The following is a 17,930-nucleotide window of genomic DNA, read 5'->3' as shown; positions in this document are numbered from 1 at the left end:
ATAGAACTTATTCTCGTTAACCAACAACCTCTTAACTGACAGATCCAGCAATCTATTTAAAGTCTGTGCCTCTTCTTCCTGTTCTGGAGCTTAAGACATCACCTACTGCCCTCTCTTTCCTGAAAGGTGTTCCTTGACTTTGGTACACAACTCTCTCCTAATTTTCTTCCTAACTCTCTAGTTAGTCCTCCTCAGTTCCCAGTTGGCTCTGAACCAACTTCCTAATTCAGTATTCATTTAGTGAGCATCAATTATTTTAAAGTCACTGTGTTGGGAACTGGGGAAAGAAAAAGAGGGCATACAATGATGATTAAGACATACTCTCTTATGTTTACAGCACTGATTGGGGTGATGTTCTCATGAGTGTACGCTCATCTCCAAACTCATCAAGTTGTACCTATTAAAAATGTACAGCATTTTGCGTATCCGTCATACCTCAATAAAGTAGTTTTTAAAAAAGGAATCTCTGCCACTAAGCAGTTCTAACCCAATGAAGGGGACACATATATTGACAAAAAAAAAAAAAAAAAAAAAGAGGGCTGTGATAAACTTTATAAATAAGACATTAAAAATATTTTTGAAGATAAAGAGCAATTAATCTGCACTGGGATGATCTGGGGAGACTTCACAGATAAGGTAACATCTCACCTAAGTTTGAAAGAATGAGATTTTCCACAAATGAAAAGTGTAAGGGAAAACTACAAAAAAATAGGTACCCGAGTTTTATCCATCTCTGTAATTCTAACACAGCCTAGCATAGTATGTGTATACTGTAGGTAATTAGCATCTGTAGAAAGCATTAGTAGTGAAGAGAAAGGGCAGTTGAAAAAGAATACACATTCAGAGCAATGACAGAATTTAAGCAAAAAGAAAAGAAAAAGATGAGGCCAGATTCTTTAGGACTGTGACTGCCATGACATGAATTTTATTCTATAGATAAGGAGTGTGAAAGAGTTTAGTTTTACAACAAAATGTCCTGAGAATTATCACCGCAACCTAATGTTTTAAACTCAATTATCTTTTTTTCCTACAAATAATGCTTATAAAATTTTAGTCATTCTTTTGTAATTGTAAAAGATTGGCTATCTGGAGAATAATAAAATATGTTTAATATGGGTCTCATTAATTTCAATGATTAGATTCATTATCATAATATCGATGGAGCTTGGAATCTGAATAACCTAAAGACAACGAATTAATTAAGCAAGAAGACATGGCAGTCTGCGCAATAATGCTGATTAACACACCCCATGGGTATACAAAAAGATCCAAGAGAAAAAGAATGGCTCTAGCTCACCTACAGGGAAACTAATCAAAAATACCATGCCATGCAACTGAAATAGTATGAGTTATACTATAAAATATGCATTAATCTACTCTTATAGAGTTAAGGTATTTATTCTTACATGTATCAGTAATTCTTATTAATCATCTTCCAGATAATGCTTATCTTTTTCACAATTTTCACTCAGTGTGCATTTGACACAGAAAAGTTAATGCAAAGCTAATTACATTTAGTTTTTAAAGGTTGTTTCAGAATGAGTGAGATAGACATGAGATGCAAATATGAAAATGCCATATCTTAATGACATGGTTCAAAATACAATTTCCTTAAAATATAAATTAAATCCCTAAGATGCTAAAAGAGAACTGAAAAGCATCTAAAATAAAGGTTGCACTGAAACAGCTGTTTGGTGGTAAGTGTGTTAGCTATACATTATAGGCTAAATGCCTCAAGCCCTATTTCTCTACTTCTCTCTTTTAACAAGTCTGAAAATGTAACCAGAATTCTAGATCACCAACTAGGTGCTTGATACTAGAAAAACTAGCCTGTAAGCTAGCAATTTTTAAAGTAATGCAAGGCAAGAAAATTAAGTACATTTTCTGGGATTAAAATACCACCTAATAAAAATATTTAATTATGTGGTACATATAAAAAAGTTGTTTTAAAGAAAATAACCATTGTGATTTTATTTTTAAAAAAACTCAGCAAGCTAGGAATACAACAGAACTTCTTCCACTTGATAAAGGGCATCTTTGAAAAACCTACAGCTAACAACATATTAATAGTTAGTAGTGAAAGTGTGAATACTTTTGCCCTAAAATCTGGTATAAAGCAAGGATATCTGCTTTTACCTGCCTTTTAGCATTGTTCTAAAGGTCCTAGACAGTTTAGTAAGGCAAGAAAATGCATACAAATTACAAAAGAGGGAGTAAAACCATCTTTGTTCTTACATGACATGACCATCTACACAGAGAAACCCACCATATTTATCAAAGACTACTCAAACCAATGAGTTTAGCAAGGATGCCTGATGCATGGCTAGTAAGTAAACATCGATTGTATCTCTATATATTAGCAAGAAACCATTAGAAATTGAAATTTTTAACAATGATAAACCATTTATGAGAAACAATTATGAAAAATAATTACAAATTTTCAAGAATAAATGTAACAAAAATGTTCAAGATTGTACAATAAAAACTACATAATATTGTTGAAAGAATCTAAAGTCCTAAATAATGGGAAAAGATATACCATGCTCATGGATCAGAAGAGAACACTGCTAACGTATCAATTCTTCCCAAAGTGATCAATAGATTTAACACAATCACAATGAAAATCCAGTAGGACTTTATGTAGAAAAATCAACAGTCTTATTCTATAATTTATATGGAAATGCAAAAGAAACAAAAGATATCTGATTTTAATACTCTAAAGCAAAAGTGTAATAAACTGAAGGCAGTGTGGTACAACTGTAAGGATGGACAGCTACATTTATAGATCAATGTAACAAAATAGAATCCAAAAATCAACCTACACATATATAGTTGATTTCTGACAAGGTAGCAGGGTAATTCAATGGAAGAACAGTTTTTCAACAAATATGCTGGAACAATTAAATATCCATTTGCTTTTATTTCAGTATATTATAGGGTACAAATTATAAATGTTTAGGTTACACATATTGCCTTTGACCCACCCTTTAAGCACATCCATCCCCAGAAGGTGCGCACGGCACCCATTAGGTGTGAATACACCCGCCTCTCCTCCCCCTCCCACCTGCCCAATGCCCGATAAATGTTACTACATGTGGACATAAGCGCTGATCAGTTAATACCAATTTGATGGTGAGTACATGTGGTGTTTGTTTTTTCATTCTTGGGATACTTCATTTAGGAGAATGGGCTCCAGCTCTATCCAGGATAATACAAGAGGTGCTAGATCACCACTGTTTTTCTGTGGCTGAGTAGAACTCCATGGTATACATATACCACATTTTGCTAATCCACTCATGTATTGATGGGCACTTGGGTTGTTTCCACATCTTTGCAATTGTGAATTGTGCTGCCATAAGCATTCCAGTGCAGATGTCTTTTTTATAAAATGTCTTTTTTTTCCTTGGGTAGATGCCCAGTAATGGGATTGCTGGATCAAATGGTAGGTCTACTTGTAGCTCTTTGAGGTATGTCCATATTGCTTTCCATAGAGGTTGTACTAGTTTGCAGTCCCACCAGCAGTGTATGAGTGTTCCTATCTCTCCACATCCACGCCAACATTTATTGTTTGGGGACTTTTTGATAAAAGCCATTCTCACTGGAGTTAAGTGATATCTCATTGTAGTTTTGATTTGCATTTCCCTGATGATTAGAAATGTTGAGCATTTTTTCATGTTTATTAGCCATTAGTCTGTCTTCTTTTGAAAAGTTTCTGTTCATGTCCTTTGCCCACGTTTTTTAATGGGGCTTTTGCAAAAACAAACAAACAAAAAAAAAAACTTTGACCTTTGACCCTTATATAGCCCCTATATATGAAAATTAACTTGAAATGGGTCACAGACATAAATGTAAGAGTTAAAACTACTAACACTTCTAGAAAAAAGCTAAGGAGAAAATCTTAATAAGCGAGTTAGGAAAAGATGTTTTTAAATTAAACACAAAATTTATAAATCATAAAAGAAAAATTGATAAATTATATTAATAGTTCACCTAATTTAAAAGTCTGCCCTTCAGAAGATACTGGTTAGAAAGCCTATCAGTGGTTTCCAGGGTGGGAGTGACAGGAGGGAACAGACTGTCAAGGGGCAGGAGAGACTTGTGATAGAAACATTCTATACCATGACTGTGGCAATGGTAACTAGTTTATACAGCTGTCAAAACTCACTGAATTGTACACTCAAAATTGATCAATTTTATTGAATGTAAATTATGCATAATAATGCTTATTATAATAGATTAAAACAGAAATATATACAGGAAAAAAAATCCCGCTTACGAAACGAAAAGGCAAACTATAAAATGGGAAAAAAAACTTACAAAACATATATATGATTAAGCACTTATATAAAATATATAAAGAAGTCTGATAACTCACCATTAAGAAGGAAACTAATTTGAAAAGCAGACAAAAGATTTTAACAGATACTTTAAAAAAAGAAGATATACAAATGGAAAATTAGAACAAGAAAAGATGTCCAGTATCGCTAGTTATTTGAGAAATTCAAATTAAAGCTATACGGTACTATTATGTAACCACTAGAATGGGCAAAATTTAAAAGTATCACCATGCCAAGTGCAGTGATGATTTTGCATTCCTGGGAATGCAAAAATGGAAGTCAATTTAGAAAACAGTTTGGTAGTTTCTTACGAAGTTGAACATACCAATGACACAAATTGCATTTCCAGGTATCTACCCAAGATAATTAAAGAATATATGTTCACACAAAGATCTGTACTGAAACATTCACTAGAGCTTTTTTCCTAATAGGCCCAAGTTGCAAAGAACCCAAATGTCTATCAAGTGGTGACCGTATAAAACATATTATGGTACATCCATACCATGGAGTAAAGCCACAGAAACAAGCTACTGATACATGCAATAATATGAATGAAATGAAAAAGTATTATGCTAATTGAAACATGCAGAACACAAAAGACTATATCCTGTGTTTTCCTATTGTAGTTTTTAATATTTGAATATTATCTTGTGTCATTGTCCTGTTTTTCTTCCTTAGGGTCTTGAATTACATGTATGTTACTTCCTCTGTTTTTACCCTCTTGAAAAGCTCACTCTGGGGTAAGCCGGCCTCGGTGTATGAAGTCTGACTGCCCTGGAATTACCATGCTGCGCCATGAGCACACGGAGAGGAATCACAGAAACAGAGAGATGCCTGGTCAACCCCTGCGGCTCCAGTCGCCTCTCCCGAGATTTCAGATTCATAAGCAAGTAAGCATTGTAGATGTTGACGCTAGTCAAGTCTCTGATGATTACTTTAGATGCAGTGAGATATTCGTTTAATGATTCACTTTAGGAAACTGGCCTGGAAACACTATAAAATTATATACTAAATAATTATATACTAAAATACTCTTACCTCCCACCCCACACTCCTGCATAAAAAAGAAAAAAGAAAGAAAAAATACTCTCAACTTTATTTTGCCTGAACTTTAGATGCTAATGTGAATAATGAAATGTATTTTTACTGGCTCGGGAATCTTTGAAAAAGCTTTGGGTGAAATCAATAGAATTCTGATATAACCTGTATATTAATAAATAAAATAGCAAAGAAATTAGCTTGTCAGACTCCTGACAATAAAGTTATTTAAACTTTATTCAATTAAAAAAATCATTATGAATATGAAATACTTTTAATTTAAAAATTACCCAAATCACACCTCCATAAATTAGTAAGGAGAACCAGAATGCTGACTGGTGGTACTTTTGTCTTTTATGAATTTAAAATGAGATGATTTTGGTTCCAAAATGCCAGACAAATACTAAGAAATCTGAGTAAGTATGATAGGATCTCAAGAATGGCATGAAACTAAAAGTGATACACAAAAAATAAATTTTATAAAAGAAATGAATATAGAATGTCTAATGAACTTTGGACAAAAATAATAAATAACCGAAACTGTTATCAGTACCTACATAAAGAAGACAGAAGAATGTGAAGAATTTATCAGATCAGTAGCATTTTTACATGATGATTTTCCTTTATTCCCCTAATGAATCTCTAACTTCCAGGAAATTTCAGCCTTGTGAGAAATTTCAGAGGTCCAAGTTACAGGCCTGAATGAAATAAAGCTACGAGTAAGATTCTGGGTAAGAGTCCCAGGACTCTGTAACCAAACTAGACAACAACACCTTCATCAATTTTCAGTTTACTTTTTTCCCCAGGATATTTTTCCGCTTCTCATGTAAATTTACTAACACCTAAGGTATACAAAGAGAGTGGCTTGGATATATTAGCAGCAGTGTTATTGATCACATTATTAGACAGATTTTACAATCAGTGCTACTAATGCTAATTTCCTGTCCACCAAAGTTGCACTGAACTCACTCTCATAATCCTGCTCTACTGGGCTCCAAACCAACTCTTGCATGTTGTGTATTACAACCAAGGTGCACACCTTGCACCAACCCCAAAAAGGGAAGATGTGTGGAACTCTGCTTAGGAACTACTGGATGTCAGAGCCAATGGGCCTTTCTCAGTTGTTATCTTACAGGATTTGCTATCCTCTCTTATACTTAATCTCTCCTTAACATCTAAGCCTTCTCTCGTCTGGCTCCTGCTGCCTAGGACCTTCCTCAGGCTTCTCTTATCACCAACATGTCTTACTGTCACATCTCCAGGCGCCACTCTTGGCCACTGATGTTCCAGTTCCACATACTTTTCTCACACTGAGCCTTTCTTCATGTCTTTGGTTTCAGCAGTTCTGGTGACACCGATCTGTATCTCTGACCTACCTCTCCCACCTCCCTGACACCCCCACTGGGCACCTCACAAAAAGGATGACCCTCAAGAGCAACTTCTTCCTGTGTTTCCTATTTTCATGAATAGCCCAGTGTCCACAACTCCCTAAGCAGCGAATCAAAAAATTAAACGATATTTCTCTGTACATTTAAGTCATTAGATCCCAGGGATTTTAGAATCTAAGTATCACTAGAATTTAATTCCTTCTCACTCGAACTACCTCAATTAACGACCTCATCATTTTTATAGCTGAATGACTGAAAACCTCCCGACTATCGCAGCCTCCCAAGTATTTTCCTTGCTCTCACTTCTGTCCTCTCTAATTCAAGCTCTGTGTCGCTGCAAAGCATTCTTTCTAACATTTCTTCATGGAAATTCTTCCATGATGCTCCACTGCCTTCAGAACAAAATCTACATGACTTGGGAACGAAGCTGTGCCCTAACGTGCCCTGACTACCTGTTGAGACTCTTCTGTCCTTCTGCAGAGCTTCAGACGTTATCCACACTGTGCTATATTGGGGGTGGGACTTGCATACTCCAGCACATTCTCCATGTTCTATTGTATTTGTGTAGGAATTGCCCGCCTTCCAATCCTTACTGATGTAATGCATCCTTAAGTTACAGTTATCCTTAAGTCTTAGCTTAGCAATCACTTTAAGAGTTTCCTACCCTGCCATCTTCTGCTTTCCTTTCCTCTCTTCCTTCGAGATTAATTCAAGTGCTCACTGTGTGTCCCCCAGCACCAGTATTATCACACCAATAATGGTACTATACTGTATCATTGCTCTCATCTTGAGGTCATTCTGTGAATACACTCATTGAGAAGAATGGCAGAATTATTTAAATCAATTAATTAATGGATCTATCTCAGCTATATCCTGCTGAGACCATTTCTTTGAATTTATATAAATTATATGCAATTATGATGCGAATCCATTGCACCGATATACCCCTAAGAAGGCAGTGCTGGTTTTTCACAACCAGTATTTCTCTTCCAATCCACCTCCATCGAGATTTTTTTTAACACTTTAAATACAGTCATGTGTTGCTTAATGACGAAGACACGTTCTGAGAAACGTGTCATTAGGTGATTTCGTCACTGTGCAAACATCATAGAGTGTATTTACACAAACCTAGATGGTACAGCCGGCTACACACCCAGGCTACATGGTATACCCTACTGCTCCTAGGCCGCAAACCTGTATAGCATGTTACTGTCTTACAGGACCACTGTCGTATGTGCTATTTGTCACTGACAGAAATGTTATGCGGCACGTGAATGTCATATTGGCAAACACACAGCAAGCACGGCCAAGAGCATGCTAACTCCTATCTCAACTGTTATATTTATATTTCATGATAAACATCCCAGAGTACAGACTAAAAGGATGCTATTGCTAATTAAAAATCAATGGACAATAAGTGAATTGAGTAAAAACTAGTCACTTCAATGGGCCCCCTAAAGAAGCCTATCTCAGGGCAAAAACTGGATATAAAGATTTGACTGTGCTTCAGTTTGGGTGAGCACTACCAGTCTACCAGAGCTCGCTTACAACCAGCCAGCATTCGTGTGCTCACGTCTCTTATATATCACACAGACACTACCCAGTGGTAAGTTATGCTGTATGTGTGGTTCTGCTAGTGTGGATTGTTTGTGTGTGTTTATAGCTTCCTTTATTTTAATTCTCTCCCACCATTTCAACCTTATTTCAAAAATATAACTACTATGTTTAGTACTATTTTCTACAGCCATTAAGTTCCCTGCATTTCTAGGAAGCATCCCTGGGTAGACTAAATGGCAACGTGAACCTAAAGCAAAACCAAAATTAAGTCACCATAAGGATATACATAGTGATCATAGATTTCCTCCCCAGCAATGATAAATCAAAAAGTGAAATAGCCCTATTATGTTTCAAGAACTAAAGCACTATTTTAAAGTACATTTGCTAATCTAAAAGAATAAAACATCAGGATAGTAACTATGTAAAAACTCCATTTTTTATTAAAATTGCTAAATATAAATAAATAATTTTCATTTTTGCTTCCTCCATAGATATAGCAATGTTGCAATTACCTAAGCATTTTAAAATTATATATATCACATATACAATCAATCCACCTGCTTCAAAACATTAAATTTAGTCCTTATCTTTAAGCCCAATTCCAAAACAAAAATTCTGGGGGGAAAAAAAAAAAAAGATGACATGCCAAACAAGAGAAATAATGTAGGAGTATTAATGCTAAAGAAAACCATCTGGTTAATCTGAAAATCTGCTTTTGTGTGTCTACTTTTTTCAACAATCATCAATTAATCTTATAAATTCTCTCAGTGTAGAATAAAAGTGCAGATGCCAGCTAGAGCCTTCTAGGAAGCTTTTCTTCATTCCACCATGCAGAAATCTCCTCTCTCCCCTCTGAAGTCCCACAGCTCTTCAACTTACTTCTGATACAAGTGATAATTATCACTTTACGTTTAGTATAATTTTTGTATCTTATTTTCCCAACTAGACAATAAACTCTTTGAGGGTAAGATCTATGTTTAATCCTGATTTGTATGCCCTACAATATCTATCACAGTGCTTTGCACAAAGACTTACTAAACATGTATTTTATTTTATAAATACAAAGGTACATTCTCCTGAATTTACATTATCAGTTTTTCCAAAATGAACTATTTACTGAATTATAATTTCTATTTTTCTTTTCTTGATTAAATTTCAAAACTATAAAACTACAGTCATGTTACTCTATGTAAGAGAAGAGAAAACTCAGCCACAATGTACCTATGGACTACTGTTCACTTGAATTTAAAATCAGTAAAATAACTTTTCACAAATTTCACAGAAAGCCTACCGGAGGAAGGACTTTGTAAAACATAATAAATCTTATATGTGTGGTTTTCGAAATTTAACAACATGACTTCAAAAACATACTTGGGGTAAAACTTTTACATTTAAACATATAGAAAAAGGAGAGCATGAATTATGCTGTCCAATATATAAAAGGAGTTATATAAAAACAATCATTACATCTCATTAGAAATTATTCAGTTCCCATCTATTCAAGAGCTGAAAGAGCTATACAAATACCTATCAGGAAACGGAGAACTGCTGTATTATAACTTGTATTTTTAAGGAATGTCTTTAAAACAATGCAAACACTACCATGCAAATGCAGGGTTTGGCTTGACTCACCTCTCCGCCATTAACATATTCCATCACAAAACACAAACGGTCTTTTGTCTGGAAGGAATATTTCAAGGACTTGAAATGAAAAAGAAAAAATGTTATATTATAACCCTACATTCTCATTGCTATAATGGTACCAAAAATAGAACATTTAGAAATAGTAAGCATGATTGATAAAATGAATTGTTATTGTTCCTTAAGAGTCTGTTTTCTTTACTCAAGAATGCTCTAGAGTTTATGAGAAACATAAAACAAATTTTATTTAGCTCAGCAATAGGTATTACGATGAGAAAAATGAAAATGAAAATTTCAAATAAAAGTAAACTTAGTGATTCTGGTGAGTACTCTCAATCTATTGTTCCATCTATTTGAAACTGCACTGGTCCTCAAAGTTCTAATCCATGCAACCTCAAAGTATGGCCTACAAATTATTCTAGTTGAAGTTCCTTAAGAGTACAGTTACAGTTATTATATTCGTATTTCTAGTATAATTTCAATATCACTTTTTGCATACTGGGTGCATAACATGACCCAACCCAACAGAGTTGGTCCATGTAATTTTATAGGTTATAAAAAGATATGAAAATGCTATCTTACTACTTGACAATAAGCACAAAAAAGTAACAAAGTTACTTTTGTATTATATGTAGTGATAACTCTAAAAATGTCTACTTTAGACAATCTTAACAATTTAAAGGGTTCCACTTTTGAAAGTGTAGCTATTATTTTTAATATCCAGAAACATACAGAAACTTTACAAATTATCCCTTTATTACAAGGAATCTAAGAACAGGACTAAAAAAAATCAATTTGTTTCAAAAAAAAAAGTTATATACATATAAATCATAGTTTTGTATTATATATTATAAATCCAGTATTCCTGTATTTCTTGTAGTGCTGTGTCCCTCAAAGAAGTCTCATTTCTATAGTGAGCCTCATAAAATATATACAATAAAGATTTCTTTCTTTCGTATTTGAAAAAACACTGCCTGATCATTAGTATTTATCAGAAGCCAATAAACAAAAGAAAGATAACATCTTTACATTTAATATTAAGAAACTTTAAAAAATCTACCATTTTCTCCATGATTTCCTTGAAATGCCACAGGTAATCTATTAGTTCTATGATTTATTTTTATTTTTTTTAATGGCAATGAGATTCATGGGAGCAAAAAAGAAAAAAGTCTCAAAAAGGTAACAGATGTATAATGGGAGTGATTATAAATTCACACATATTGTAAAAATCCATACATTCCAATAATTTCAAAGAAATTTGACTTAGGGTCTTTCCACAAAGAAAATGGCTATTTTAAATAGTATCTAAATGAATGTTATTGAAAATGTAATTTTTCATATGACAGAATTCCCTTAAATTTAAAATGTTATAACATCCGTCCCCTAGTCACTTACTGTCAAAAAGGGATGTCTGGTGTTCTTTAACACTCTGCTTTCAGTTAGTGTGTGCGCCACTTCATCCTACAAAAGAAAAAAGCAACCCTTTAACATATGTTCTGAGCACTAATTATACAAAATTTACAAAATATAATACAAAAATTTCACTATTTCTCTAAAATCAGAAGAGGTGAAACCCAGAGGTAGAAAAGGATTTACTAACATAGTAGCATGCTTCCTTTATTGTTCAGCTTCCCCTCCCCCCCAAAACAAAACAAAACAAAACAAAAATCAAAATAATGATTTAATTCAGATAGCTGTAAGGTATGAACTCTCATAAACTCACTCATACTTAATCAAAGCATATCAATAATGATACACAAAAATCAACCAAAAATTATCAGGGACACAGAAAATGAAATACTAAGATTTCCCCCTAAAAGGGAATGTCTTATCAGCTAATATTTCAGCTTGAGTAATTAGTGTTTCCATGTTTGTAATAAATTTTACTCAGTGGGATATAAAGAATATAATTCACAATAAAGACCACAGAATCTGTAAGTCTCCTACTTTAAAAAATCAGGTATTAAAGAGAAGAAAAGAATACACATATAATATTTATTTCTCAATTATACATTTTAAAAATAGAAAGGAACAGAGTATAAAAAGTTATCTTTTGCTTGTGGCTTTTTAATGTGCTTCTTTAATTTTTAAAAAAAAATCATTTCTTTATATATTTCTCTGTTCTTTATATATTTCTCTGTTATCAAGGCTGGCCTCGAACTCCTGGGCTCAAGCGATCCTCCTGCCTCAGCCTCCCGAGCAGCTAGGACTACAGGTTTAATGTGCTTCTTTATAAAAAGGTCGTGACTCTCATACTCTTGGTGACAATTATAAAATGTGGCTGTATTTCAAACCCAAAATAAACTAAGAATGTATTTCCCCAGTTTTGTACATAAATCTTGACATCAAAAGCAAACTAGGAAATATTTTCTTCAACATACAAAGACGTGGAAAAAATGTTTCATATTTCAGAAGTAACACCATCTTAAAGAAAGGAAAGGAAGCTGCTAAAACTAACATAGCATCTCTGTTCTTTGCTTCCAGCAAGATTCTAAACAAAGCGCTTGCTGGATCTGTTTCCTAACACTGTCAGCAAATCAAAATTAGATTATAAGACAGACACGAAGACCAAAACATCAGGACACTGCAATGTATTTGTTATCTTTATAAAATCATTTGACCTTTAGTTAGACCTAGAAAATAAATGAGAAATAAATTAACCAAGGAAGTGAAGTTCCCAAAACTGTTCCAAGAGGGTCAGGCCAATTAATTATGTCTGAACAGAAAGTAAAGTGTAATTAACAACACAGTGTGTAGAACAGTGAAGCAAAGCATAACCATGAGACCACTACAGTCTTGTTTTATAGGAGCCAGTTTTAAGTGCTCAAACAACTTGACAGCCACTGTCATATACTCTAATTCCTAAATTAATTAGAGTAATAGCAAACATTTTAATACAAATTAAATCAGAAGCAGAAATGATACCAGAAGTGATTTCTATACCCACAGTGCCTAGCATAATGGTTAGCATAGAGCAGATACTTAATAAATGTCTGTTGAACTGAACTGTTTATCACAGGAATGAATTCCATGTCGTCAGGTATGTGGGAGTTCAATCATTCAATCATCCATTCATCCATTCATTCCTTCAACAGATGTGCAACAAATACATTTTGGCTATTGTTCTACACATCAGAGACAAGGCACTAAACGAAGCAGACAAACGTCGCTGCTCTCATGGAGCTTTTGTTCTAGTCAGATGATGATCAGTGTTAACAGAAAAACACAAAGCAAAGAAGGGGACATCGCAGTTAATGTGCATCACGTGATGAACAGAAATACATTATTAAGCATTAAAAAGGGAGCTATCTTGTGATATTCAGAACCAAACAAAATAAAATCACTGATGTGCACTTACTAAACTAAGAACGGCACAGGTATAGCGTGGTTTAATAAAAAAGATAAGATCCCTTTGATCATGGAATTTACAGGTGAGTAGACAATATCCAACATAAATGATTATTATACTATTAATAATTCTGAGAAGTGGTATTAAGGAAAAAATGGAGGTTATGGACTTTGGAAATGAGATTATAAAGGAAAACCAATGCTACCGGAAGAGTGCAAGTTTGGTAACGGGATGGAGAGGGAGAAGGAAGTATCATAATTTGATTTATGTTTTAAAAGTCTACTCATGTTCTTCTGAAAAGAACAGCAAAAATCAGGAGACTACTACAGTATCCAGAAGAAAAATGAGCATGGCTTTGACTACAATGGTGGCAGCAGGAACAGGAAAAAGAGGGATAGTTTTGGGCTATAAAATTAACAGTAATAACATGAAAGTTCTATGCCTCCAGTGTGAAGGTGAACCAGATGAAATATTTCTTTCTAGGCATCCAGGAAGATAATCACAGAAGAGAGAACATTTGTTATGGTTTAGCATGTTAAGTGATCTGGGTCAGGAAATCAGGAACAGACTAAAGTATGAAAATCAATTGGGGCCAGAAAAGATATTTTAGTGCTTTGAATAATATTTCTGGGGGTATTTCATTTTATTTTGTTAAAACAAGCCCATCGCATATAATGGTTATTTTTCTAAATCACTTAGTAAGTTTCATAAGAGAAGACTGGTTTTTACAAAAAAAAAAAAAAATCTGTAATCTGAACACATCAAAGGAACCTAGTAAAGATGGATGGAGACAAAAGCTAAAACAATATTTCTTTAAGAATGAAACTGAAATACCACTACTTATCTTTCAGATACTGAAATATATTTGCTACCACATTTTACATCTGATCAGACACAATTTTTTCCCATTAATGCATATTTGATAGTACTGTATTTCACATACTAATTAGTTTCTGCTTTGAAGATAAGGTATGCACAAGCTCAAAAGTAAACACAGATGCCAATAATTTTTAATTACAGTTAAAAGCAACATGTCAAAACAAAAAGTTAAAAATAACAGTGATAAAACTTAGTGGCTAAAACAATGTGATGCTTTTTAAAACTGCATTCGTCGATCATAATTACAAATGAAGAGTTCTAGAAATGCTTGGGTATACCATGTAAGTATAATAATTTCTTTCATGAGAAAGCTTTTGAAATACAGAGTCACATATATTCACCCACGGTGAAATATGAGAGAGTTTTTAAAATCTTATTTCTTTCACAGAAGGAAGCTTTAGGGAAAGTGGGATTTTATTTCTTGAGGTCCCACATGAGGCAGAACAACAGTCCTCCTCCTCATACTTCTTTTCCCAGTCCTCTCCAATTATCGCTCGCCCTCTTCTACACACGATCGAATTATCCTTTCGTGTGCACCACTCACTACACTGCGGTAATGAGGTTATTTGAGGGGGATGAGGCAGAGGAGATGGCAAAGAAGAGGAGAAAAAGAACATCTCCACACCTCAGAGAGGCACACTGAGGGTGGATTCTCTTTAATTCCTGAACCAACTTGGCAAGTTTTATTATCCCATTTAACATAAGGAATCTGAGGTTCCCAGATGTTAAATTCCTCAAGATGCAGGTGAAAAGGTCAGTACTGATTTCACATCTAACTTCAACATGAAGGGTCATTTCCAGGTCACGAGACGGCCTCCCATCTTCAAACAACTTAGCATGTACTTAACTTAGGTACTGTGACTCTTCACTTTGTTTTCTCCATCTTGACCAAAAGTCCATAGTGACAGACTCTACCAGAAGCCAGTTGAAATCGAGACACTGTCGAAAGCATTTCCTTCATCCATCCAGCATGCAATGTTGTTTGACAGCACTTTACCCACAGAACCTCCTTCAAAATTGGAGTCAGTCCTCTCAATCCCGGCTGCTGCTTTATCAACTATGTTCATTTAATATTCTACATCCTTTGTCATTTCAGTAAGGTTCACACATTCTCCATCAGCAGATTTCATCTCAAGAAACCTTTTTTTTTTTTTTTGGTCATCCTTAAGAATTAACTCCTCATCCATTAATGTTTTATCATGTGGCTGCTGCAACTCAGTCTCATCCTCGCGCTCCGCTTCTAATTTTAGTTCACTTGTTATGTCTACGGCATCTGTAGTTACCTCCTCCACTGAAGGTTTGAGCCCCTCAAAGTCATCCGAAAGGGTTGGAATCAGCTTCCGCCAAACTCCTGTTCATGTGGATATTCTGACTGCCTCCCATGAATCACGAATGTTCTTAATGGCATCTAGAATGGTGAATCATTTTCAGAAGGTTTTCGATCGACTTTGCCCAGATCCATTAAAGGAATCACTACCTATGGCAGCCATAGGCTCACCACATGTATTTCTTAAATAGTAAGACTTGAAAGTCAAAACTACTCCTTGATCTACAGGACTGCAGAATGAATGAATCTCTTGGGATATCTCCATCAGAGCTCTTGGGTGACCAGATGCATTGCCAGTGAGCAGTATTATTTTTAAAGGAATTATTTTTCTGAGCAGTAGGTCTCCATAGTGGCCTTAAAATAGTCAGTCAACCATGCTGTAAACAGATGTGCTGTCATCCAGGCTCTATTCTTCCATTTCTAGAACACAAAGTCGATTTAGCATCAGCCTTAACAGCCCTAGATTTTCAGAATGGTAAATGAGCATTGGCTTCCAACAAGAGAGTTGGCCTATCCTTTGAAGCCAGGCATTGACTCCTCCTGTCTAGCTATGAAAAGTCCTAGATGGCATCTTCTTCTGATATAAGGCTGCTTCATTTACATGGAAAAATCTGTTTAATGTAGCTACTTTCATCAATTATCTTAGATCTTCGGGATAAGTTGCAGCAGCTTCTAAAGCAGCACGTGCTTCACCTTGTATTACTTTGCTATGGAGACAGGTTCTTTCCTTAAACCTCATGAACCAACCTCTGCTAGTTTCCAATTATTCTTCTGCATCTGCAAATCTCTCTGCTTTTATAGAATTGAAGAGAGTTAGAGCCTCGCTCTTAATCAGGCTCTGGTAAAAGGGAATGCTGTGGCTGGTTCGATCTTCTATCCGGACCACTCAAACCTTCTCCGTATCAGCAATAAGGCTGTTTCGCTTTCTTACCATTCGTGCGTTCACTGGAGTAGCACTTTTCATTTCCTCCAAGAAATTCTCCTTTGCATTCATAACCTGCCTAATGTTTGGTACAAGAGGCATAGCTTTTAGCCTGTCTCAGCTTCGGACATGCCTTCCTCAGTAAGCTTAATCATTTCTAGCTCTTGATTTGAAGTGAGACACACGCAACTCTTCCTTTTATGTGAACACTTAGAGGACAAATTGTAAGATTATTAATTGGCCTACTTTCGATATTGTGTTTCAGTAAATAGGGAAGCCTGAGAGGAGGGGAAAGAGGGGTACGGATGGTTGGTGACGCAGTCAAAACACACACGGTATTTATCTCACACAGGTGCCATTTGTGGTGCCCCAGAACAACTACTATACAATAGTAACAACGAAGATGACTGATCACAGATCAACATAAAAGATATGATGAAAAAGTTTGAAATATTGCAAGAATCACCAAAATGTGACACAAGAGACAAAAGTGACCACATGCTGTTTGAAAATGGCACTGATGGGTTTGCCTTATGCAGTGTTGCTACAGGCTGTCAATTTATAAAAATGCAGTATCTGCAACGTGCAACGAGGTTGCCTGTATTCCATTCCTTGCTCATGATCACTCCATTTCACTTTGCTTCATGTACGGACTATGTCTTTCCTGGATAAATATTTGTTTTCTTGAAGTTTCTAAATTATTTTTCCTTCCTCCTTTACTCTACCATTAGCCAACTTAAGCCAAATAATCTGATGGGAACTGTCTATTTATACTCATCTGTCGAGTTGGGATTTCTTTTCATTGCACTGAGTTTTAGTTCTATCATTTCATGGATCCCATCCCTGATTCTTTCTTGAATTTCCTTCTACGTTTTGCTAAAAATAAGTGTCACACAGTTTGGTTGTCATTCCTCTATTGGGAGAGGCAATCTGTTCTTGCCGTCTGAAAGCTTTTAAGCTCATCTTTCTGGCCTTGATGTTCAGAAATTTCCTAGCTAGAGTAGGGGAAATACAGGAGGGGCACAAAAAAAAAAGCGTAAGACACACCAAAGAAACAGGAAATTAAGATCCATTCAGAGGGGAAAAAAAACAATAGAAACCGTCCCTGTGAAAGAACAGATGGAGGACTCACTAGACAAAGACATCAAAAAAAAAAACATCTTAAAGGTGGTCAAGGAGCTACAAGAGGATGTGGCCAAAGCCAGGAAAACAATATATGAGCAAAATGTAAATATAAATAAAAACATCAAAAGAAACCAAAACAATCCCAGAGCTAAAAAGTATAATAACCGAAATTTAAAATTCACTAGAAGTGATCAGTTAATGTCACCAATAAAAAGACCTATGAACACCATAGGTCTCTGATCATCGGGATCCAAACCCCTGGTCTTGTCAGATTCCAAACTGTCACGGTGTTAATCATTTTGCTATAAACAAGCATACTTTCTTTTTTTTTTTTAATTTAAATTTTTTCTCTTTCATTGTCAAAGTC

The 17,930-nt window shown here is 35.0% G+C and overlaps 1 protein-coding gene across 3 annotated transcripts in view; it reads right to left on the bottom strand.

Annotated features, from left to right (window-relative positions):
* AKT3 (AKT serine/threonine kinase 3) overlaps positions 1 to 17,930 on the bottom strand; it is a 234,091-nt gene that overhangs the window by 50,738 nt on the left and 165,423 nt on the right. For all 3 annotated transcript variants that reach the window (XM_069484547.1, XM_069484548.1, XM_069484549.1), the window contains exons 7-8: positions 11,357 to 11,422; positions 9,953 to 10,021 (exon numbers count right to left, since the gene is read on the bottom strand). In XM_069484547.1, coding sequence (XP_069340648.1) covers positions 9,953 to 10,021; positions 11,357 to 11,422 — 135 coding nt within the window. The remainder of the gene's footprint in view (positions 1 to 9,952; positions 10,022 to 11,356; positions 11,423 to 17,930) is intronic.

This window comes from Eulemur rufifrons, chromosome 11 (assembly GCF_041146395.1).
Source record: "Eulemur rufifrons isolate Redbay chromosome 11, OSU_ERuf_1, whole genome shotgun sequence".
Classification (NCBI taxonomy): domain Eukaryota; kingdom Metazoa; phylum Chordata; class Mammalia; order Primates; family Lemuridae; genus Eulemur; species Eulemur rufifrons.
This window is presented reverse-complemented; position numbering and strand designations above follow the sequence as displayed.